This window comes from Cryptotermes secundus, unplaced genomic scaffold, assembly GCF_002891405.2.
Source record: "Cryptotermes secundus unplaced genomic scaffold, Csec_1.0 scaffold284, whole genome shotgun sequence".
NCBI classification, from domain to species: domain Eukaryota; kingdom Metazoa; phylum Arthropoda; class Insecta; order Blattodea; family Kalotermitidae; genus Cryptotermes; species Cryptotermes secundus.
In genome coordinates, this window is record NW_019719361.1 from 822869 (window position 1) to 849886 (window position 27018).

The following is a 27018-nucleotide window of genomic DNA, read 5'->3' on the forward strand; positions in this document are numbered from 1 at the left end:
GAATTTTCATAAGCAAACGCAGAAGGGAAGAGTAAGGAAAAAATAAAAATATATTTCTTTCACCCCTGTACAGTGCTGAATTCTTTAGTTGATGTTCGAAAGTAGAGTGCTGTCGACATAGGTTCACGGTAACTGAGTTCAGATCTGTATCATGTGCAGGTTCCGTGCATTTTCCGTTTTCCATTTGAGTCTTTGCCACTGCTGACACGCGCAAGATAAATGACAATTCTCACAAATGAATGTACTGCTTTTAAGTGCTGAGGGGAACTTTCCTAATGTTAAATTTTCTAATGTAGGGAAGCTGACACATGTTCTAGGATGAAATTTTGATACATATGTACTGCTTCTACCATAGCCGAATTTTAAATTAAAATTATGAACCTCAGTGAACGTTCTCCCACAAGGTGTCTCCTGTCATGCATTTCCAGAACATCCAAAACGTGGAACATAAAGAGGGGGTGAGTTTGTTGTGTACCTGCTGCCTTATTTCGACACGTCACTTGGGGAATTTCTGATGGATCGGATTAAATTCCCTCCAGATTAGTTTCATACTCATCTTCAGACATTGAGAACACAGTTCATAGTTTAGAATATTGTCCAAATTAAAGGTAAAAGGTAAAGTTGTCCCTGTGGTTAACTAATTAAGCACTACGTCATGAAGGTGTATGGGTGAGTGGATGTATAAATCCACATTTTCTTGACCTTGGCGTTAGCTGCAAGTGAGTGGTCAGCTTCACGCCCCGGCCGCTTTACCCCGCGGTATCCACTGGATATGAAGTTCGGTGGACCCCAGAGCCGGTCTCGACGACGTGGAGAAGAGAAAATTCTTGACCTTACAGGAACTCGAACTCCGAACCCTCGGTTGTCCAGTCCGTAGCCAGTCGCTATACCGACTGAGCCATCCCGGCCCACACTCTCCAAATTAATTAATATTATTATTTTAGTCTTTAATGTGTATCTATAAAATGTGTGCCCTCATTAAAATACTTCACAGCTTCTCAACAATTTTTAGCCTACTTTCCTAAAGTAGGCTTATGCGATCTCAGTGATGTCTGTCTGTCTATAAATTCCCTCTTATTTTTGAATGCCTGAAACAATTTTTACGATATTCGGTATGCACACCACGGCACCTGAGCCCATTTGAGTGGTGTACTTCATAAATCTTTCCCATCAGCCTGTCTCTATGTTAATAGCACTGTCGTTGCTAGGCAACGGCTCGGTATAAACATCCGCTGTCGTTTCCAAGCAATGGCTCGATAAAGTAAGTTACCGCTGCAACGTATACACACGCAGCAACATGAGAATGCTGCAACATGCTGTCTTCTGGGATGTGGCGCCGTGTGGATATGTTCAAGCTGGTTCCTCGCTCGCGGATTTTTCTACCCTGAAAATGGAAGCGATACGTTCGTCCGAAACGTCGGTTCACACAAGATCCACACGGCGCCACATCCCAGAAGACGGCATTCTTCATAATCGCCGTGTACACCTCAAATCTTACAACATAAGAATTGTTTGACACGTCGTTTTCTATGAGGACCTTGTCAAGGAAAATAGGGTATTAGTTCTTCACTGTAATTTCTTCTCGTGGCACTCCGGTGGGCGGTCACTTCGTATGTGGTCGTCAATAAAATTAATTGTCCACTCCTTGTAGAAGGAAATACATTGGACTTTCATCAACGCACGAACTTTACTAATTCCATTGTTGCACTAACATCTGTACTCAGGCAATAACGTTTATGATGCACATACACCACGCTTAGTCGCTGGCTTCCCACCGCGGCGGCCCGGGTTCGATCCCGGGTCTCGTCAAGTGGGATTTGTGGTGGACAAAATGGCGCTAGGACGTGTTTTCTTCGAATACTTCTGTATCCCCTGCCAATCTTCATTCCACCAAATTCTTCATCATCATAATCACTCGGGGCAGGTACAATAGGCCAATCAGCGGCCGCCGTGCCGAGTGGACCCAGTTGGACTCCACCCCTCACTAGGCGAATTAAAAAAAAATTACACCACGCTTCTATGTTTGTGTTGATCTATTTTTTTACTAGCCGGTCACAGTAGCCTTGCGGTCTTCGCTCGCTCGGACGCTGGGATCGTGGGTTCGAATCCTAATCAAGGAGGATGTCTGTGTGCGTTTATTCTGTGTTTGTATTGTCCTGTGTTTAGGTAGCGACCTTACTATGAGCAGATCACTCATCCAAGGTGTCCTACCGTCTGCGAAAAAAATTATTACGAAACTGAATAAGAGGTCAGGCCCCTGAATGGGCTGGAATATCCATTGAAAAAAAAATCACTAAACATCTTCAAATCAATCCATGTTGTTAATGAATTTCTATGTTACCCGTCATAGTGTTTGCTACATATGCAATAACACTGGCCTACTACTCTTTAAGTCACGAAAGAATAGACAGGCAAACACCACTCCGCCGTAAGGTGATCCATTTTCCTTTTTCGCTTAGCGAGAGCGAGAGAGACCAATAATATTTTGACGTCACAACTCTACATTCCATCTCGTCTCCCGTAAAATGTATTGCATCCCTAACACTGGAAGACGGGAAAGCTTTCAGGCTGAACAGAACTCTGTGTGTAAACATAAATGTACATAATGTTATGTTGGAATGACAACACACAATAGTCTTTCGGCATTTCAAAAGAATCCCATGGAAAGGAGATTTGACAAATGACTGCCTTACATCTGTAAAGTGCATGTTGATTCTGTTTATTTTCCTCGAAGGTTAAAAGGATGGATATTCAAAGCACGAAGGAATAAGGGTCATCAGTTTGTTGGGAACAAGACAGATTGAGAGAAATTGGATAATGCAAGTCTAGTAAACCGGGAGTCCATACTGAGCATTCCTCACTCCACGGAGGTGAGGCTCACAAACTACAATCCCGAAAATTCCTTAAACCCCGGACATGTCGAAGTGAAGTACATTGCTTTAAAAAACGTAAAGGTAAAACTATCCCTGTAGCATGCTATGGAGGCCAATGGGATTGTGAGATATTGACGCTCCCACATTTTCTAGACAATCGGCTCACAGATGGCTGTGAGGTTGCCAGCCTTACGCGCCGGCAGCCCTTTACCCACCAGGAAGATTCCGTTAGAGGCTGAGTCGACCTCAGGGCCACAGTGAAGCTGGAAGGATTAGGTCAATTGAAAAAATCCACCTCATCGGGATTCGATCCCACGACCTTGCGGCTTGTAGTACAGTGCCTCAACCAACTACCCAACTACCAGGTGCTCCAGTACACTGTGCTAGAGTGTTGTAATTCAGTGTCACTAGATCCACGTGAATGGAATGTCTGTATCAGTAAAAAAGCGAAGATAATTTATCCTCAACCATCAACATAGCTTCTAGATATGAAATGGTCGTTTTCTTAAATATGGCTCCAAACAAGAGCCACGGCTAGGCAAACTTCCACAATAAAAGTTGATAATTTGTTTAATATCAACTTCGTACTTCACATAAATATCTTTCATATTTCTGTAATTATCGTTGGGCAGACAGAAAATGAAAATTTACTGCTATTTTCTTCATTAAAATCGCGGTGTTTACTGAAAAAATGCATTGATAGGTAAACAATCAAGATGATCTAGGAGTAAATGGAAGGATAATATTAAAGTGTATCTTAAAGAAATATAATGGGAGGGAAGGGTGGCAGGCTCTTTTCATCACGGTAATAAATCTTCGGATATTCCCTGAGCAGGCCGGTCACGGTAGCCGAGCGGTCTAACGCTTGCACTGTCTTCGTTCGCTTGGAAACCGGGACCGTGGGTTCGGATCTGTTTCCTGTGAGGTACGAACTGAATTCTTATATATTATTCTTATACACTGCCGGTCACGGTAGCCGAGCGGTCTGAGGCATGTACTGTCTTCGCTCGCTTGGAAGCCGGGATCGTGGGTTCGAATCCCACTCAGGGTATGTATGTTTAGTTTGAGTGTGTGCGTTCTTCTGTTTGTGTACAGGTAGAGGCCTTGCGATGAGCTGATCACCCGCCCAAGGAGTCCTACCGAATGTGTAAGATCTAGAAAAACCGAAGTGAACGGAGACGTTCATGGAGGTAGGCCTAGGCCCACTGGGGCTGTAGGGCTAAGGAAAAATAAAATTCCCTGAGCAGATGAGCAATTAATAGTTTTCGAGGTCAATTCAATTCCATTTAATTGGTAATTGTATGGTAAACAAATTAATAATGGGTAAAGCTAACCATGTAACAGGCCTGGAGGCCCATTGGGTTGTAAGACGTCAAGGGTCCCACATTTTCTAGACAATCGTATCACATATGGCGAAATCAGCCTCACACGCCGGCCGCCCTTTACCCACCATGAAGATTCCTGGTACTCATTTCTGAGTAGAACTCAGGGACATAGTGCGGCTGCAAGGATTAGATCAGTTAAAATGTTCAATAACCTCATCGGGAATCAAACCCTCTACCTTCCAGCTTCTATCATAGTGCCTCAACTAACTACGCTACCGCGTGCCCCCGTTACTTAGTTTGTTAGTAACAATAATATTGTTTGGTAGAACCATCGACAGGAATGCTTTCTGTGCGTGGCTGTGATGATGCTGTTAATATTACAAGAATAAAATTATTACGAGGGATTAAAATAGTTGGGAACTTGAATGAGAATTTCTCGCGAAGAGTTTCGACGTAATATTGTTACTGAACTTTGATGAAAGCTCGAGAGCTGTTAGATTGAAGAACGGAACACAGAGAAGCGGCAGTGAGGCTGCGAACGATCCTGCCTTCCGAAGTAGTGCTTTAGATAACCCTTTAACTTCATAAGGTGCCTAAGAAATAGAGCTGTAACCATTCGGAGAGACTATGAATTCCTTTTGTATATTTTTCGGAAGCGGGCGCGCGGTAGCGTAGTTTGTTGATGCACTATGGTACAAGCCGGAAGGTCGCCGGTTCGATTCTCAATGAGGTCATTAGATTTTTTCAGTTAACCTGATCCTTCTAGCAGCATTATGGCCCTGGGGTCGACTTAGCCTCTAACAGAAATGAGTACCATGAATCTTAATGGAGGTAAGGGCGGCAGGGTGTGTAAGGCTGAAAACCTCACCGCCATATGTGAACTTATTGTCAAGAAACTGTGGGAGCCTCAACGTCTCACAACCCTATGGGCCTCCACGGGCTGTGACAGAGATAGCTTTACTTTTTATAGTTTTCTTTAGCGCCATTGAGGAGAATAGTCGGAATGGACCGTGCCTGAGGGGGGGGGGCTAGCTTGTTATCCTCAGTCACTCTTGACGAATATTACAATTTTGTTTATTACTAGTGGGGTGGGACTAAGTCCATTGTACTGCGGCCAATTCTGGCCTATCGTACCAGCCCTAGATGATAGGTGAGGGTGATTGTGGAGCAATTGGTGGAATGAAGATTGTCAGGGGAAACCGAAGTACTCAGAGAAAACCTGCCCCAGCACCACTTTGTCCACCACAAATCCCACTTTACCAGACCCGGGATCGAACCCGGGCCGCCGCGATGGGAAGCCAGCGACTAACCGCTTGAGCTATGGTACGGCCTAAATGTTAGAATAGTACTGTAAACAGTTGGTCACAAGACCATTTCTATCTTGATCCTTCGACAACACCATTGTAACCAGGTCGTGTAGAATATAAAGTGTTAACTATTGGACTGTACTGTCACATGTCAACAGGTAATATTATCAAATATGTGGGGTGTTCAGAGTTAATTATCCATTAATGGAGCGCTAGAGTCAAAGAAGAGTTTCTGTGACTCAGTGCATATTATCACGATTAAGTGTATGATTATAGAAGGGGTTTGGATGGGTGAATGGATTTACTGACCACTTTACAACACAACCCGGAAGTACAAGAAATTACAGCGCTATTGCTAATCTCCAGAATTACAAGTCGTTACGCGCTAAGTTTTATCCAACCTAGTGTTTTTAACAGCCGTTTCCTGTTAATGGATGTTAACAGTGGAGATTCTTCAGCTTCCCGCGCTCAGGTCTTTCCTTCAAGATTCCAGTACAGAACTTCCTGCCAGCTCTCAACTGAACTGGTTGCCCCAATTCTCTTCTTTATAATTCCTCGGCGCGGACCGCGTAGGCAACATCCCGTTTACCTCATTACATTGTAACCGTTGCCGTGGGAACGTGTTTACCTAGCCGTTGCCCAGAAACAGCTTTAATATAACCTATAATCTCACGATCATTGCAGAGTAACGGCTGTTGTATCGTTGTTTCTTTCGAGGTCTTTGCCTAGCAACGGATCTATACGCCATAATATTAAAAGGATATGAAGTAACTTTAATCGATTTCTCGCAGTAGCCACACATCTTTCATATATACAAAAAAAAAAAACTGTGTGGTTTAGTCTGCAAGCGAACTATATCGACCGAGCGACCGCCGCTTGTCGGCGAAATTAGTGCCAACTTTAGCGGATATAGAGTGTCGCGTGGTCAGCGCAACGGTTCCCCACGGCCGTTAATCTCGGTTTTCTAGACCGGAGCCGCTATTTCCTTGAAATAGCTCCTCAATTATCCTCATGAGGCTGAGTGGACCCCGTTCCAGACCCACTACTTCTCAGAAAATCTTATAGGGCCGAGAATCGAACCCAGATCTCTGGATCTGTGGGCAGGAACTCTGACCACTAGACCACAGAGGCGGTTCATTATATATTCTTTCAGTCGATATGTGTTTGCAGCATTTGAATCTGCAGCTTCATCCAAAATTCAATCCATTTTCTGTCACAACAGGAAAGTTCGAACATCAGAGAACTGAATCACTGTATCTTTATACATCAATAATCATGAGATTCGGTGTACACGCAATGTTTGGATTCCGCTGAACACAGGATCGCATGTCGTGCTATTAATTTGCAATATTGCACTGTCTTACTGACACCGCTTTAATATCAAATTTGTTATTCTACATACTATTCGTACTCCCCGCGTTTGACGGGCATACGCCTACTTCACTGCCTAATCACATGTATGTTAACCAAGAGATATTTTGTTATCATTACCATCATGCTGTGTCACGTGTGTCGAATGGCTATAGACGGGGCTTCCGATTGGATATTGGATTTATTGGCCACTTACAGGTCGTAACTATAAATAACTATAACACCATCACTGATTTCCAATCTTTACAGTTCACTAGAGCACACAATAAATCTTTTCCAGTCTGAAGTGTTTCCACTAGACGTTTCCTGGTAATGGCTTCTAACAATGGCTATTCCTCTCCTTCCGGGATCAAGTCCTGTACGAAGGGCAGCTTCTTTCCCACTCAACTATTTTTCAAAGTCAAAGTTATGTTACGACCGACGGTCAGTCTACTATTCCATTCGTGCAATAAAGCACCCATCTGTGGCTTGAGACCAGATCTTTATTAATGTCAGACTCACTCTCATTCTCTCACTCACTCACTCACTCACTGCTTCCTCAACAACCTGTCTAAACTAAATTATTGCTCCAACTGTCCAGCTTATAACATTTCGACAAGGACCGCACAGAAAAGTCTGTTCCTGTGTTACGTTTGTATCTCTTGGGATGTTCACATGATGGCTACTCAGCAATTACCTAGCAACGACCGTTGTTTACAGAGCCATTAATCAGAAACAGTTAGTGCATAGCTGCTTATTTCGCTGTCGTTACCTAGCAACGGGTCTTCATGTATTACTCTACACACCAACTCTCTTATGCTCTATCATTGTCTTCAGCAATTTATTCACAAGTAGCAGCACAATATTGGAAACTTATATTTTTGTAAATAAGATATATGCTGTTTACAGCTGCTAGGAATTCATCTGCCTGTTCTGTCTGTTATTGTAAGCGGTATTGATGTGTTATAGCAACGAACGATATTAAAATTCATTACGGGAATGATTTCAATTTTTTACTGGAAAAATATATTTATATCTGAACGCACATTATTTCAAATTATCATTGCTCATGTGTTCGGAGGGACGCACGGTAGCATAGTTGGTTTAGGCACTATGCTACAAGCGAAAGGTCGCGGGTTCGAGTCCCGAAGGTTGAATTTTTCAATTTATCTAATTCTTCCAGACGCACTATGGCTCTAGGGTGGACTCAGCCTCTAACAGAAATGAGTACCATGAATATTCTTTGGGGCTAAAGGGCGGAGAGCGCGTAAGGCTGACAACCTTACCGCCATCTGTGAACCGACTGTCTTCAGAAAACATGGGAACCTCAACGTCTGACAACCCTATGGGCCTTCACGGCCTCTTACAGGGATAATTTTACATTTATCATGTGTCCTGTAGCAGCTACAATCTTGTGATTGAGCAGTTCAGGAGTACATATTACATATCAGTGCAACTGGCTAATTACCAAGACAACTTCCACACAATGGCCCGTGGGGACTCCCAGTCAAACACGTGTTGCAGCATGCTGTACAGTGCGGGCGATATGTACACACAGAACAGAAGTTGTGGGACAGTAACAGGGAGGGGTAGTAGTGGTAAAATATCATCCCTTCGTCATGAAGCCAGGGTCAGAAGTAACATTTAAATGGTGATTAGTCTATAGACTTCAACCTGGTTTCATTTCTAAAAATTCTGCATTAAAATACGAGTACATGAAGCTATAATTTTACTTGCTGTTTTGTATGGGCGTGAAACTAGACCTCTTACTCTGATGGGCGTGTATACTGAAAAAAATGTTAGGTCCCTATACAGAAAATAAGCAGGCCTATCTGAATTACTTGTATGTATTAAATTGAAAGTAGGGTGTTTTCCTTAAGCAACTTATGTTTATTATTTTATTCGAGCAGAATTATGCTAATGCGAACAGCATCTTACTCGCCGTGCACTCAACAGTTCGCCGTTTATTCCAGCTGCAGAAAATTAAGTGCACTTTGTATATTCATAATATATCGTCACGTGTGAGACGGGATATGAATGGTTTATTGAACACATACAGATCGTAAATACGCGTAACTACAAAAGCTACTCTCAAGAGTTCACTACAGCAGGTAATAAATCTACTCCTCTGTTGTATTCCAACCAGTCGTTGCCTGGTAACGGCTTTCAAAGCCGTAGCTTCCTCTGCTTACGTCTTTACTGGCCGGCGGTCATTTCGCACTAACCTCCTAACCTTCTGATTGGCTCCAACTGACTAAATTCTAGACTTCTTCTACTTACAACACCTCGACACGGACAGCATAGAAAACACCGTTTCCAACAGTTCTATCGTTGCGTCATGCAGCTGTCGCACGGACAGCATAGAGAACCCCGCTTCCCAGTTAGTCCATTGTTGCGTGTTATGAATCGATTGCCTAGCAACGGGTGTTGTTTACAGAGTCATTACTGCGCAACGGATCTACATACTACAATATATTTCCATCCTCCACAAGTCCTTAGGAGAGATTTATTACACCAGTGGAATAGTCCGCTGATTGGTGACTCATTTCTTTCGTATTTTTGTCCTGCGACAATTTTCTTTCTTTCTTTTGTCCCTTTAACACCTTTATGCCACTTCATTGTAGTTCTCTTTCTACTTCAAATGGTCTTGCTTCGAAAATACAGTACATAAGAACTACCTTGACCTGAGGAAGACATAGCATAGTTAATGACATATAAATAATCATCTTGTAATTTATGTACGTATATAACCGGGAAGTTGTTTCAAACAGTTTCTTTCCTTGAGGTTTTCAGAAATATATTTTGCAAGCATTTCATATTTATGTGTGTTATCCCTGAAAGTCACACTATAATTTTTGATCTATAGCTTTTGTTTTTACTGCTAGTGGGGTGGGACTAAGTCCCTTGTACTGCGGCCACTTCTGGCCTATGGTATCAGCCCCAGATTATAGGTGAGGGTGATTGTGGAGCAACTGGTGGAATGAAGATTGGCAGGGGAAACCGAATTACTCGGAGAAAACCTACCCCTACCACTTTGCCCACCACAAATCACGCTTGATCAGACACGGGATCGAACCCGGGCCGCCGCGATTGGAAGCCAGCGACTAACCGCTTGATCTAGGCGGCCTCCGTAGTCTAGAGGTAACTTTCTCACCTCATGATTCGTGGTACGCGGGTTCAAATACCCGGCGGAGGTCGTCGAATTTTTAAGGGAGGAAAAATTCAGGGAACAAGTCCTCCGGGAGGGACTTTAAGCTGTGTGCCCCGTGTCGTAACTTTACGGCACGTAAAAGAACCTCATATCCCCAAATGGGATCACTGAGCCAAATTCCAGGACGTTTCCCGCCCAACAATAGTCTCTAAGGCCTCCGATAGATGGGGGAAGCATTATAGACACCGCTAAGCAAGTGGCCGAACTCGCTTGCTCGGCGGGACTGAGGGTACGCACCATTTATCGGTAGGGTAAAGAGACTGGTAAAATATCATAGAGGGAAGCACAATAGATCAAACTGGTAGCGGTGCATGGGGAAACCCAACCTCTCTAAATAACTAACTAACTAACTAACTAACTAACTAACCAACCGCTTGATCTATGGCGCGGCCGATCTATAGCTTAATACGCAATGTGTATAAACTGTGAATCTATAATTTTCTCCACTGTGTGACCGACCAAAATATTCTCCTTACTCGGGGCGAAGTAGATTTTATTTAAACTTACTAACCAATTGATATGAGCGTACAGAGGCCATAGCTGTGCTTGACACCAGCCTCCATTAACTCGACTCTTAGAAGAGCACGAGAATGAATCTGGACTCCTGTATACACTTCGTTTTCAGGCATACTAAATTAGGTTTTCATGCTTGGTTCAGAAGAAAACACCAAATTCTACCTCCACGTAAAACAAGAAGTCAAAGTTATTAAAATTATGACAATTGTATCTTCAGTTAATGTACACATAAGGAGGAAAAACAAAAGGAGACATATTCCACAGAGAAAGAGATAAGGAGATAATAAAAAACGAAATAAAAACGAAAAATTTTCGCGTCATTGTCCTTTCTTTTTTCTTCAGGAATTCATCACTAACTTCACTGCTGATAACTTCTGTCCGATAAGGGTAAACATGTAATTTCTTTCAGCATTTGAACATCCCGCTTAGATTTTCGCCTAAACTGATTCAGAAGCCAGGATCGATATATTTCGAAACCGAATCTCCAAACCGAACGTCAGTAAGTAGATTCTAAAGGGTTCTAACGACTGTATAGAAAATGTAGGAGCCTCGACGTCTCACAACATTATGGGCCTCCGTGGCCTGTTACAGGGATATCTTCACTTTTACCTTTACCTAGTTATACTGACATGGGTTGTCCAGGGACTGAGGTTAGCTCTTTCCAAGGGACTCAAGAGAGTATGTATTTCTCCCCGTACCTGAGGAGATTCCGAAACGTTCTGTTCTATAGTTTTTAGCATATCGGACGATGGGAAAAGTCCAAAACCCGGTAATTCTAAGAGATCAGGAAGTTTCCATCACTGAAACAACAAAACTTTGCAGGTCCCCTTGTAAAGGTGCAATTCCAAACCTAGAGCCATGTATGTTTGTATCATTAAAGAACTACGGACAGCAGTGAGGACGAGGAATCCAGGAGATTAAGTTTCCCTTAAAGCTCCACTGTTTCAGTTCACGGTTGCTACGAGTTGGAAGACTTTTCACCCCCGGCTACAGTTAATTTGTGCGTGCCCCTGGTGAGCTCTATATGCAAGGTTGAGATGCAGTGGTTAAGGGAGGGAGTAGCGACAAAACAGAAGAACCTTCAGAAGTGTGTAGGTTTTACACGGAAGCAAGCCACGACGGAAATTCTGCAAGAATTAAATTAATATCTTGCTCACCCTTACAACACAAGTTCCATATCCTATTTTTACCCTCCCTGTTTCATACAAGGAAAAGCCCCTTTTGCTCCTCGTGTGTAACTAATCCCCAAGGGATTCTAGCATTTCAACTCCCCGCTGGGAGCCAGACTTATATTCACTAATTACTTCAGAGTAGCGTGGCTTTTGTTTGGAGTGCCAACCTTAAACCCTCACTGCTATTTCCAGTTGACAATCGGCCTCCAATCCACTGCAGAAATGCATTATGCAGAATTATTTTGCGCCGCAGATTTTGGTTTATTGATTAGAGTGATTTAACTTTTTACGAGTTCAATGACGTATATCACCGCAGTGTTTTTTGTTTTTTTTTTTAGGATTTAGGATTGGATACAAGGATTATTCCCAAAAATGCGATGTCGATTTCGGAAATATCTTGTTCCACAGATTAGGAATTATAAAAATGACCGAGTGGACCCACCACTCGGCACGTCGGTCACTGATTGGTCTACGGTACCTGCCCCGGGTGATTATGATGATGGAGAATTTGGTGGAATGGAGATTGGCACGGGAACCTGCCCCAGTACCACTTTGTTCACCACAAATCCCACTTCACCAGACCCGGGATCGAACCCGGGCCGCCGCGGTGAGGAGCCAGCGACTAACCGCTTGAGCTAAGGCGCGACCCTATGAACTGACTTAGTGAGGATCAAGTTTAAGCAAAACTGACTACTCACTTCTCATTAAAGACGAAAAATTGAAGCTGGATCATGCGATTAACTACAAGATGCAAAGGCACATACAGTTGATGTTCGCCTGATCAAGATCTATTTAACGAAGTTGCCAATATCTGTGGCTGTAATGCGGGCATGTCTAAGGCCCCACCATACACACACAGTTTGGCCTTGCGATCGACCTTACAGGCAAAACTGTGACAGTTAACCCCCTCCCTTTCCTCCCCATACACGCGCAGATAAACCGGCAGGCTTCATGCCACAATCACGGTCTTCCAGCCTATAATGTTGAGTCACACACGTCACGTGCTACGGTCCTGCAGGCAGAACTGACGGACTGACGGGTTTCCCACAGGCCAACAGTCCAAACAATTGGCCGGCCAGCCGCACCACACACATCAGTTTTGCCTTTCAGTCTTCAACTGTGCAGGCCGAACTGGAGGCCAAACTGTGTGTGTGTGTATGGGGGCCCTAACTCATTATTACGTGGGGCCACATTGAGATCATGAGCGTTTCAGTGGCGGCTCTGCCGTTCCTCCTCGGATTCTCGGTTTCATGTAAGAGATAAACAACAAATAATAAATAACCAGGGTTTATTTACGGTAACGATAGTACCCTTCGCCGATCCCAGGGTCCGCGCGGTCTGAGGCATGAACCGTTTTGGCCCTCTAACACTGGGATCGTGGGTTCGAATCCCACTCGAAGCATGGATGTTCGTGTGCTTTTATTCTGTGTTTATGTTCTTCTGTGTAGGCAGCAGTCTTGTGACGGACTGATCCCCCGTCCAAGGAGTCCTACCGGCTTTCTTAGGATTAAGAAACAAGCGAAAACAAAGCATTTCACGGATGCTCTTTGCTGCGCACTGGGAGCAACAGGAAAGAGAGAGAGAGAGAAACATCAGTTACTTTAAGAGGTTTATAAGTGTTGAGGAGCAAATTTGGGATTGAAAATTTAAGTCATTACCTANTAAAATATATTTACATCTTTACATTTCCTCATGTTCGAACAATATTAGTTCAGTGAGATTTTGAGTTTTCACAGGTGTGACTAAGAAGAATGCCGTTCTGTGTGATGTGGCGCAGTGGAGATATTGTAAAAATCGATGTTTCGGAGGAATTTATGGTCTCCATCTTCAGGATAAAAGAAAAATAAAAAATATGGCTGCAGCCACCTGCCCATGTTGGTTCCTCGCTCGTGTTTTTTTTTCTTTTTTCTCATACCCTGACACGCAATACGTTCCTCCGAAACGTCTGTTTAAATAATATCAACATGGCGCCACATAAAGACAGCATTCTTCAATGTTGGTTCAGTGCCCTGAATTACGTATTTCGATGGCTGTATCTTAAGTTTCCTTCCGAACGCAAAAAACCCTCCCATTTCTCTTTTCACCTTAATAACTCTGTGGCATTTAGTCAGCAAGCGAACTATACCGACCGAGCGTCCGCCGCTTGTCGGCGAAGTTAGTGCCAACTTATGCGGATAGAGGGTGTCGTGTGGTCAGAGCAACGGATCCCCACGGCCGTTAATGTCGGTTTTCTAGACCAGTCTTTTCAACTTAAGCGTGTGAATTTTCCCGCGAAATTATATATATAAGCGGCCTGATTCTAATTTTATAGATAAGTCGAAAGCTTACATATTTCTCTATGAGTTACAAGCTTAGGAAATACGAGTACACTCTCCCACAGATTTCGAGCAGCCAAACTGAATATTGTTAACAGACTGTAAAAAAAAAAATTGCTATTTTACGTTTTCTGACTTAATACTTGTGAGTTACGAAATGCGCAGTGTAAAATAGCAACATGGAGGCCGGATAAAATTTAGACTTATTTCTCCGTGTGCATTAAATAGCCAATAAATAATGTTACCTAAAAATTTAAATCTTATAACGTGACGAATTTTATTGAATAAATTTTATTGTTTATTTCTATATAAAGGTGGCAATAGATGATTCTGAAATTATATGTAACAGNGCGAGGATGCATATAGGATATTGGTTGGAAAGCCAGAAGGAAAGAAACCACTGGAAAGTCAAAGGCGTAGGTGCGTGGACAATATTAAAATGGATCTTAGAGAGATAGGATGGGATGATATGGATTGGATTGGTCTGACTCAGGATAGGGAGAGTGGAGGGCTCTTTATGAACACGGTAATGAACCTTCGGGTTCCATAAAATGCTGGGAAGTTCTTGAGTAGCTGTACAACTGGCGGCTCCTCAAGAGCGACTCAGTTCCATGAGTATTATGTATAATGCCTAATTTCTGCCAGCCTATATACGTACATATAAGCGTTTAAGTAAGGGTGCGAGTCGTACCACACAAGTAATATCGCATATTCCTTTCCTGTGAAGCAGATGAGTCCGGATTTGTGTACAAAACCCCTAATTTTGCATCACAAATTACATGGTAACATCACACATCGCTGTGTCAAGCGTCATAAAGCTTGTGGACTGCATTACCGAATCTCTGTTTGCCTCAGATTTATACAGTGGACTGTTCTGGTTGCAGCAAACTCGTCAGTTGATCGGCCTCTAATCCCTTCACGTGTCGCCACAACTCGGCCTTTGTCAGTGCTGTCCCCCAGGAAAAACTACTCAGCTCAAGTAGATATTACACAGAGCTCTCAAGAGTTTCGAGTATGACTACGCTAGAGATGTCACCTTCTCAGATCCAAATTGTAAATTCTTGAAGGATTTTAAGTTACCACACCGGCGGTTTCGAATAATCCTTTCTTCTGGCATATAGCGCCGTGTAGTTTGTTGATATTCAACAGACGTTTCCGAAGACCACGTCGCCTCTAACTTCAGGGTCAAAGAACAGGTCATGCAAGAAACCAGCTTGAAGGATGTAGCAAACAGAGCATTACATGCCATCAAATAACATTTCTTTATATTGTAGCATGAATAACTGTTGCTATGCAATGATTGCTAGATGGGCAAATATACCAGAGTAGTTTCTAGGCAACGGCTCGGTATACACCTTCCGGCGGGAAAGAATACGCAAACAATAATAAAGGTATTATTGCGCTGTAACAATGAACGGTGTTTTCTATGTGGTTCGTGCCGAAATTGTATAAGCAGAGTCAGCCGATAGCTGACAGGTATGGGAGTTGGTGAAGGAATGGCCTGAAAGCGGGAAACTGAAGAATATCCACTGTTATAATCCGTTTCCAGGGAACGACTAAAGACATATTATGCTGGAAAAGGCTCAGTGGATGCTGTGAAGATTTGTGAATTGTGGAGGTTAACGGTGGTTCTGTTTGTAGTTCTGAGTCAGTGTGTTATAACTGGTCAACTAATCCATTCACAAATCCAAACCCCGTCTATATTCACACTCATACTACGTGATGATCCAGTAATAATAATAATAATAATACGAAGAAAAATTGTAACAACATACAGCGGGATAATACAAGTCTCCTGTGCACATTACAGACTATACAGAAACTGAACTCATGGCCAGTGCAAACTCATGAAAACAAATGAAAACATATAATTACATTTAGGTACATTTTACTGCAGGAAAATTATACCTTACACAGACTGAAGCCTTCGAAATTACTGAAGCTTCAGTAGTTTCGCTAATAATCAAACATCCACTCCTCTCAGAATGTCTACTTACGTTGAAGCTAAACATATTCAAACAATTTTTCGTTCATTGCTTCCCATCATTCGTCCGCTTATCCGCTCTGAAAGTGCCGGTATGACCCACTTCTATGAACACGCTTTATATCGCAAACTGAAAACTGAAAGTTTCGTAACACTTTGTTGTGTTCTGCTCCAGAACATTGGACATCAATGGAAGAAAGGTATCATATTTAGCCAACAACAAAAGAGGAATATATTTTTATTAAAGCAGACACAGAACTTCTATCTGAGAAACCAAAATATTTCTCTTGAAGAAATATAACAGGATGAGGAAACTGAAATGCAACATCAGACTTAGTGCAGGTGACACCACTGTTCAAAAGCAAATCCTATCTCGCAACACACCCCCTTCGTAATGCTGGATCCACCTGAGACATGTGCGTCGAATGTCTCCATAAAGGAACTTCGGATCCCAGAGAGTATGGTAATTACAGGTTCTACAGTTCCGTAGTCCGTAAACTACATCCCTGGAGTAGCATTTCAAGGGGCGCGACATTCATCAAGCGAAAAACATGCAAGAAATGAATACACAATGACTGACGGTATGGAAGCAAACAAGCGGATGGAAGGGAATTGGACTTACTGACAGTTCCGTTGCATTAAAATATGGATTCTATGGACAGGAGTAGCAGCAGGAGTAGGAGGGGGAGGAAAGGAGGAGGAGGAGAAGGAAAAGGGGGAGGACCAGGAGAAGGAGGAGGACCAGGAAAGGAGTGGGAAGAAGTGGAGGAGGAAAAGCAGTAGGAGAAGGAAAAGGAGGAAGAGGAGGACCAGGAAAATGAGTGGGAGGAAGTGGAGGAGGAAAAGCAGTAGGAGAAGTAAAAGGAGTAGGAGGAAGTGAAGAAGGAAAAGCAGTAGGAGGAAGTGAAAGAGGAAAAGCAGTAGGAGACGGAAAAGGAATAGGAGGAAGTGAAGGAGGAAGAGCAGTAGGAGAAGGAAAAGGAGTAGAAGGACCAGGAAAATGAGGATGAGAAGGAAGAGGAGTGGGAGGAAGTGGAGGAGGCAAAGCAGTAGGAGAAGGAAGAGGAGGAGAAGGAAAAGGAGTGGAAAGAAGTGGAAGAGGAAAAGGAGTAGGAGGAAGGGGAGGAGGAAAAGCAGTAGGAGAACGAAAAGGAGTAGGAAGAAGGGGAGGAGGAGGAGGAGGACGAGGACGAGGACGAGGAGGAGAAGAAGAAGAAGAAGAAGAAGAAGAAGAAGAAGAAGAAGTTCGATAGTGACGTTTTCTCGCACAAATGTCCGGCAAATCCCTAAAGCAGGTTCGGAGATGATACGCGAGGACAAGAGTCTGAAGAATAAGGCACTTTCCCATAAGGCATTTAGGGGGCAGGCGGTTACGTATTTGGTTGAGGCACTATGCTACAAGAAGGAAGGTCTCGGATTCAATTCCCGATGAGGTCATTGGATTTTCCAATGGACCTAATCCTTCCAGCCGCACTATGGCCTCGGGTTTGAGTCAGCCTCTAACAGAAATGAGCACCAGGAATATTCTGGGAGTAAAGGGCGGCCGGCTGGCGGGTAAGTCTGACCTCACGGCCGTCTGTGACCTGATTGTCTAGAAAATGTGGAAGCCTAGATATCTTAAATCCTTAGACCTCCGCTGCCTGTTACAGCGAAATCTCTGGCTCATATGTTATTTAGAAAAAGCAAAAAAAAAAAGACAGGAAATCTTAATGCCGTACTGAGGAAATAGACCTGAAAGCGATACAAGAAGACTGCACTGATACATAGAAGGGCCGCGAATTTAAATCCAGCATTATAATGCTTTCGCTGGCCACAGGGATGGTGGCGCCCAGGCTCTCATTATAATGGCGGCAGGACCACGAACTACTAGCCCGCGGTTGCAGATAAAATGATATTATGTGAGGGTGGGAAGAGAAGTGGCTGGTCGCAACGTTTAATGGAATGAGTGTTGGGGGCTGTTGTTTGTAGGTTGTGAAAGTGCGTAGTAACAAACACAGAATCAACTTTCACCTATGTAGCATGAGATATGCAGACTGCACTGCAGCTGTGAACAATGACAAGTGCGGTGTGCACATTTTTTTTAAAATGGTTACCTCCATTTCTGCGTACTTCAATGACTTCAGTACCTCAATGATCGTACATTTATTGTCCACAACGAGAGAGCCCCTTCATCACCAGGAATATGGCAGCACTTTAAAGGAGGAATAACACTCAAAACAAGATATTAAAATTTTACTGGTGAAATAGAAAATAATAAGTTCTGGGAAGAACTAATCGCCTACATTCCTTTCATACGACACGTACTGCATAGAAAACGACGCTTCCAATAATTCTTCGTTGCCACAGGAACGTCTTTACTGAGCTGTTTCCTAGCAAAGACGGAGGTATACACAAGCAGATCTATAGACTTTCTTTCAGTAAGACACGGATCGCAAAAATCATGACGCGGCCAACAGTTCTTCTATTGTTCCTTGTATTCGTTGCCGCGGGAACGTCTTCACTGAACTGTTTCCTAGCAAAGATGGAGTTACACACAGGTAGACTTACAGACTTTCCTTCAGTAAGACTCGGACCGCAAAAAATCATGACGCGGCCAACAGTTCTTCTATTATTCCTTGTATTCGTTGCCGTAGAATCGTGTTTGCAGAGCCGTTGCCTAGCACCGAAAGGAGGAATATACATAACCGAGCCGTTGCCTTGCAGAAATAGGAGGGAGACATAAATAGACACACGGACTGATAAGAGGAATTTATGACGAACACGCTGGTATGGGCTCAGTTGCCATGATAAACATACTAATTTTCATAACGACTGGTTCAGGCATTAAAAAGCCGACAGGGGGATACAAAAACACACAGAACGTAAACGACGGTTTACACAATATCTACAAGACGCCACATCCCACAAAACGGCATTCTTCGAGCTTAACATAATTCGAAAATTTTTAATTTTGTCAGAGAAAGGCGAAACGCCAGTAACTTATCAGCATCGGTTACGAACAGGCTTCAACTCGCTACATTTTAACATTGGAGACCACTGCTGAATGTCGATAAGCCTACTAAAACTAATTACTGTGATATTTTTGTTATTTAAATAATTTGTTTTAATTATAATTCTCATATCTAGTGAAACTGGAATAAGATCATGTGTTGTATGTACGCAAACATTTAAAAATGGATTATCGTGGCCTATTTAACGCTCACAGTCTGGATGGGGGAACCATAGGATCGGATTGGACTATCTGCATCTCGAAGCTGATTCTAATAGGTTACCGTCCTAAAGCACATGCAGAGAATTACCATTATTTAAATCTATGGGCGGCCGCACACCAACAGCGTCAAGACAAGCATCAAGACATGAGACAAAAGACGCAGTTTTAGTTAGTTAGTTATTGGAGAGGGTGGGTTTCCCCATGCACTGAGACCTGTATTGGTCCATTGTGCTTCCCTCTATGATTTCTACCAGTCTCTATATCCTACCGGTACTGGTGCTTACCATCAGCCCCGCCCAGCCAGCGAGACGGCTCAACTAGCTGAGAGGTATTTATAATGCTTCCCCCATCTACCAGAGGTATTAGAGACTGCTGTTGGGCGGGAAACGTCCGTTAATTTGGCTCAGTGACCTCCTTTGGAGATATGAGGTTCTTTTACGTGCCGTAAAGCTACGACACGGGACCCACGGCTTAAAGCCCCTCCCGGAGGACTTGTTCCCTGAATTTTTCCGCCCTTACAAATTCGACGATTTCCGCCGGGTATTTGAACCCGCGTACTACGAGTCATGAGGTGGGAACGTTACCTCTAGACTACGGAGGCCGCTAAGACGCAGTCTTGCTTCATTCGTGATTCATCAGCATGAATCTGACGTCTGCATCATGAATGAGACCGGTGTGCGGCAGTTGTCATAATCTCATTCGTTTGAACTGTGCTCCTTTCTTTGCGTCAAGTCACAGACATCGTGTCTTCACTGTTACATGTCTTTCACGCATGCCGGTGTGCGGCCTACCTACAAAAGGAATTTTTATGCGGAATTTTGTTGCGCAGAATTAAATATTCAGTCTCCCAGCGTTTGGCGACACAGAAAAACGGAAATCTTTTTTCGAAAAATTTATTTGAAACAGAGGCCGACGGCAAACACATCCAAGTACATCTTCTCCCCCCCTGCTTCCCCTCTTTCTCCTTCTACTCCTGCTCTGCTCTGAAATATATTACATGGAGGTGTTCCATTTCTTCCATCTCATAAAGAAACAAAAATATGAAGTTACCCTCTGCTTCGTAATCTGTTCCCTTACTTCCTTCATTCACTGCCTTAACTTGTATTCTTCGTATGCTTCCTCGAGGAGCATCTTGTCCCCGTTCCGCGATACCTTTTCTTTGCGTTCAGCAGGGAGCACTGCGTGTCGCACTGGTTGCATGAACTCAGGGGTATATCATTAGATCAATCTGTTCCTCATTCAAAATTAATATTACTGTATTTAATGCGATGTATGCTTTTAATTACGCATTTAAATGCTTATTAATTAACATATTTTATTATATTTTTATTTTCGTTCACATTAATTTATATATTTATCGGTTAATTTATATATTTGTGTATATAAATATATATTTATTTATTTATTTATTTCAATCTCGAGGACTATCGCCTTATATTGGAGACAATGTCTGTGTGTCTCTATGACCTTGAGAGCTATGCTAGCGGGAGAGTAACCTCATTGTAGAATCAACCAAGCCAGACAGGCTAAAAGAAATATAGTCGCTGGTCTTTCAGATCTAGGGTTTGGACGTGGGGCTAACGACACGTCAGAAAATCTACTGTTACCAAAACGCCAAACTTGAACGTATGGAGAAATATCATGGAAGAGGCCAAGGCCGACTCACTGTTGTAGCGCCAGTAAATAAGATGCTTTATTTCATTGCATAATTATGTATTTACATAATGAAAAAGAAAATAGTTTGAAAATTTAAGTAATTAAAGCCATGTTTTAGCTTCCTTCTTTAGAAACTGATGGATACTCAAATGCTTATAAGTCCCTCTTCATTATCGAAACCATACATTCATATGAGCTCATCGTTTCTCCTAGTTAAATCCAGCCTAAACTTCCACACCATTTTCTTTGATAAATTCCAATAATGTCCTCTCATCAATATCTACTTATCTGAGGTACCATCTCCCTTCAAGCTTTCCAACTAAAACTTCATAAGGGTATCTTATCACCTCTATGCGTGCTACATTCTCATTTATCCCATACAGGTAAAAATAAATTTCCTTTATCAAAATACTACCAATGGTTTACCAACCAAACTTATGAGTGGACTGATTGTTTTCCCATCGCAGTTTTCTCCTTCTTGTCTCCTGTGAGGTACGGACTGAATCTGTATATACATATATAGACTCTGTCTTCCTGAAGCATTCTGCAAGCCCCAACAATCTCATTGATTTATTTATTCTAACAGAAATAGTGCAGACTCGGATGTTGCCAAGTTTCTCCGTCACTTCTTCCTTCACACCACAGTGAAGTGAGCAGTTTCAAGTTCTCCGAAGCCAGTGCGGCGCTGTTCCACTGATACAGCGTCGCGCGGCGTCGGTTCACAGTAATAGAAACCCGAGCCGAGACGAGGCTTGGCTCAGGTTTCAGGCCCTTCCTTAAACCAACTCCTTTTAGAAACCGCTACAAATGGTCTTTTCCCTTTTTTCTTGCTTTCTTTCTTTCTTTCTTTCTTCTTTTCCTGTCTTCCTTTTCTGATTTTCCTTCTTCAGAAGTGAAAAATTTTCTTCTTCCCCTCCTCTGCTTTCTTGACGCCTTGCTCAAGTAAATTGTATTTTATGTAGAGGTGAAGGGCGTAGGAGGGGGGTTCAAAGAGAAATGTCATCCATACCAAAATAGCGGCCAGGGTATTCTAGTACTTATGTAGTCATCTCGGGAAATCTTGAAGCGCATTCATTAGAAATATACCAAGTGAGACTTCTCGAAAGAAAATACGAACTGATTCTTGTATGTAAGATTTGGGGTTTTCACGTCGGTGACTATGAAGAAAGCAGTCTTCTGGGATGTGGCACCGTGTAGATGTGGTGTTAACCGACGTTTCGGAGGAACGTATCGCCTCCATCTTCAGGGTAGAAAGAAAAATAAGAAAATCCGCAAGCGAAGAGACCATGAGAACCGGTACAAGCAGACTGGTGTTGGAAATAAACACAGTTATGTGAGAGCAGTGAAGGAAGAGGGGCAAGTCTACATGGGAAATCAGTGGAGTGGGAGGGGCGAAGGGGCTGGGACAGGAGGATTTCATATACAAAACCCTGCTTCTGTCCCAACCCCTTCCCCCCTCCCTCTCCACTCATTTCCCATGTAGACCTGTCCCTTCCTTTCCTGCTCTCATATAGCTGAGTTTATTTCCAACATCAGTCTGCTTGCACCTGCTCTCACTGTTTCTTCGCTTGCCAATTTTATTTTCCTTTCTACCCTGAAGATGGAGGCGATACGTTCCTCCGAAATGTCGGTTAACACCACATCTACACGGTGCCACATCCCAAAAGACTGCTTTCTTCATGATTCTTGTATGTTCCTATTATCGTTGTGTACTTGCAGGCAACAGAAATTTCATTCAAAAGCTTCAGTTCCTGACACTGTTCTCAAATTTACGGCGAAGAGAACTACTGACGTAAGGTCATCACTTCGAAACTGCGAGTGCAACATTCATGGGTATATAAGCTATACAGCGCGTTCAGTTATGGAGGAAACTTCGCAACACCGCTGACCGGGCCCAACATTTCTCACAGATTGCTGCTGTAACTGCTGATAGCAGAATGAGTCATTAGCGCTGATAAACGCGCGCCGTTACAGTTACAGCAGCAATCCGTGAGGAATATTGGGCTCAGTCGGCGGTGTTGCGAAGTTTCCTTCTTGATTGAACAACGGTATATATAAGATAAGCAGTCTACACAATAATATTCTGTATTTAAAACGAAAAAGACACTACTGTATCACCATTTGTTTTTATTTTTGTTTTTACAGACGCAATATATTTCAACCCTTGTATCGGGTCATCATCAGGCGTACAATGATCAAACTTCATCTATTAAATTCCAATTAATTTCTTATCTAATTCTTCAAATAAGGATCTTTATGTGTCTTGAAATCATTTAAATGCATAAATTAATAAATTGAATATTTTGGGTTAAAATTTAAAATACTTATATAATAAAATTTAAATTAAAGATATAAAGGTTAAAATCAGAAACTACAGATAAAAGACATGAAATTTAAAATTGTAAAAAAATGGAATACAAATGTTTTTTGTGAAGTAATTATCCTACCCCTACGTGTTAAAAACAAATATTGATATAGCAGTGTCCTCTTTGTTTTAAATATATAATATTGTTGCGTATACTACATATCTTATATATATATCTTTATATACCATATTTATAACACACAACAGGATGCATTCTATTAAGATTTTATTTTCAGTGTTGAATTTGAATACTGATTGAATGATAATTAATGCTCAGTCACTTTTTATTACATTACACTAGGTAACAAGTTATCAAACAAATAAAACAAAAAAAACTCCGTGACTTTAGTCCGCAAGCGAACTATACCGACCGAGCGACCGCCGCTTGTCGGCGAAGTTACTGCCAACTTTAGCGGATAGAGGATATGGCGTGGTCAGCACAACAAATTCCCACGGCCGTTAATCTAGGTTCTCTAGACCGGAGCCGCTACTTCCTTCAAATAGTTCCTCAATTATCCTCACGAGGCTCAAAAATAGGAATTTGCTTTTTATTTAAATGGAGTTCAGGAGAATTTCTAAAACTACAGGAATATTCTGACGGTCTGTTACAGCACAGTACACACCTATACGTCATCTGTCACTACACAGTCTCCTGCCAGAGACTCTGCAATACATGACGTATGAGGGCTCCACAACACACCCTGGCTGCTGGGAGACTACTGTCTGGATCATCCTAAACAGGCCCATCTACATCACCAAACAGGAGGTAACCACATTGCCTCATTATCCCCTGAGTAGAAAGTATGTTTTTGTGTACTGGTCTCATATTGCCTGCTTATCCCCTTAAATTCAAACAACGGCTGAAGTACGATAAGGACAGATAAAACATATTGAATTAATTTCCTTATTAAAACCGTCACAACACAAATATATTGAGGTCAGTGCCAAGTTTGGCTCTGCTACATGTTTCGGCTATTAAAAGCCATCATCAGGCAACGTTCTATATATCGGCAAGAAAGGCCGAACCTTGGATACTTATATAAGATTTCACATTTACGAAGTAAGCAAAGTAAATTTACAACTAAATGATAATTTTGCTGAAATTTTTAAACCTATATATATGATGTAATCATTGATACATACAAAACATAATATACAGTAATACTCCCCTCCCCCCAACTTCAGCATACACCTCATTTCTACCTTCCTCCCCCCCCTGCCTCCCTTGTATTGACTTTTAACATAAATCACCAAATCAGTCGTTGCTTACACTCTCTACAGAACGGATAATACTTTGTAAGATTAGGCACCGACTAAATAGCATAAGCAAGTAATGCACTACATCTTCAATACCAAAATCAATTGTTGATTATAACAAAATTTAATAATATTACTCTCATATCATTTTCACATTAACATTAATATTACTACATCTACATCACGAGCCTCCAAAACACTTTATTATATACACACAAAATATAGAATACTCCAATTTGTCCGTGGGAACACAACAAAATCACAAAAACCAACGACTGACTCGATGATGTAAGGCATAATTTGAAGAATTTTAATCTTGCTTTATACTATAACTTCGTTTTATATAATCTAATTATTGTACTTTAATGCCAAGCATTTTAATATGATTAATATTATTGTATCCAATTTTACTAGTACTGTAATTCAGTGGTGTATATATGTTAGCCATGTATTTGCCTGATGATGGCGTTTAATAGCCGAAACATATAGCAAAGCCAAACTAGGCACTGACCTTAATATTGTTGTGTTGTGACGGTTTTAATAAAGAAATTGTAAGTATACTAAATATATATATATATATATATATTATAACACAACAGGATGCATGAAATGAAAAATGTTGAATTAAGATTCACTTGCACTGTAAGGAAAAATTGGTATATACAGAGTGTCCCACGAGGAAACGTCAATATTCTGGGAGGACATAGTATCGGTCATCCTAAGCAAAAAAAATTGTCTATGTACATGTGTCATGTTCCGAACAGTTTCCGAGATAGAGCTATTTCACAGAAAACACAGACGCAGCTGGAGGAAGACAGTGAGAGAAAACAACAATGTGTAATGCCCTCAAATAACTTTTACTAATGGATGACGACAAATGTAAGGACATTCACATATTTCAATCTGAAAATAGTTCATTTGAATGCAGTGGAAAATATAGTGGAATGGTTTTAGCAAGGAAAATAGTTGCTGTTGATGGCAGGGTGCGGCCGAAACATGTAACAAAGATGATTAAAATAAAAGTTAAAGTTGTCTCTGTGCTTAAAGAATTAAGCAAAATTTCATGAAGGCGTATGGGGGAGTGGATATATAGATCCACATTTTCTTCACCTCGGCACTAGTTGGAAGTGAGTGGTCAGCTTCACGCCCCAGCCTCTTTACCACCGGGGAAAAAGCGTCCTGTACACATTCGATAAGATGGTGGATGGACCACAGAGGCGGGCTGAACGACTTGAGGAAGAGAAAATTCTTCACCCTACAGGGACTCGAAATCCGAACCCTAGGTCGTCTAGCCAGTAGCCAGCCGCTATACCGACTGAGCCGTCCCGGCTCTAACAATCAGTAATAGTAAATAAAAAATTGGTTTTCATTTGAGGCGGAACTATAAGTGTTAAGTTAATGTAACAGGATGCTTAAATTGACAGCACTGACCTATACGAAGCCCACAATCAACATTAAACTTTGTTTCAATGTTATCAAATAGGATATGAATCTTTTCGTCCTTAAAATTTTTGGCAGCGGTTGGCACAACTGAAAACCTGGGTATCGAAATAACACCACACATTTTTTATCAGCTTGCGGTGTGAAAATAAATATATTGGTGTATCCGTCGTTGTTCTCCTGTTCTTGTTCCGAGCCATTTATGTGCTTCCGGGCAAATGAAAGCCTAGGAAGAACGGTGCTTACAGAGATGGAACAGGACGTGTGTTTCTGGCTTCGAACACTACAGAAAAAGTGTAATGCTGATGATATATGCAAACTGGTGATCCGACTTAAAAACAGCATCGGCTGAAAAGGCGATTTCACGTAAGATATAATGTACTTAACTTTAATTAAACGAACAAGGAATTGCTTTCTGATTTTGGTTCGTATATATGTGTAAGTTCCTGGCTACAGATCCAGAGGTTCCAGGTTCGATTCCCCGCGCTGCCAGATTTTCTGAGAAGTAGTAGGTCTGGAACGGGGTGCACTCAGCCTCGTGAGGATAACTGAGGAGCCATTTCGAGGAAATATCGGCTCCGGTCTAGAAAACCGATATTAACGGCCGTGGGGATCCATTGCGTTGACCACACGACACCCTCTATCTGCTAAAGTTGGCACTAACTTCGCCGACAAGCGGCGGTCGCTCGGTCGGTGTAGTTTGCTTGCGGACTAAAACCAAGGACTGTTGTATAGCTACTTATTTCGCGGCCGTTACCTAGCAATGGATCTACATGCCACAATATATTTTTCTCATGAAAACATACTATTTTCTAATAATGGAGAATACTGAAGTAAAGTCTTGTGGAAATGAAAATAGATAATTTTATAGTGTGGAAACTCAGAACTTATACAAAATTTGTATGCGTAGTGACTAATTCTCCTGGGAAGTAAAGCGCGGCCGGCATATACTCGTAAGGCTGACAACCTTACCGCCATCTTTGAGTCGATTGTCTAGATAATGTGGGACCCTCAAAGTCTCACAACGCTATGGGTC

General features: G+C 42.1%; 1 protein-coding gene across 2 annotated transcripts in view; it reads left to right on the forward strand.

Annotated features, from left to right (window-relative positions):
* The window catches only part of LOC111864640 (carbonic anhydrase-related protein 10), a 346880-nt gene that overhangs the window by 297416 nt on the left and 22446 nt on the right, over positions 1-27018 (forward strand). For both annotated transcript variants that reach the window (XM_023852036.2, XM_023852029.2), the window contains one exon: positions 23897-24051. In XM_023852036.2, coding sequence (XP_023707804.1) covers positions 23897-24051 — 155 coding nt within the window. The remainder of the gene's footprint in view (positions 1-23896; positions 24052-27018) is intronic.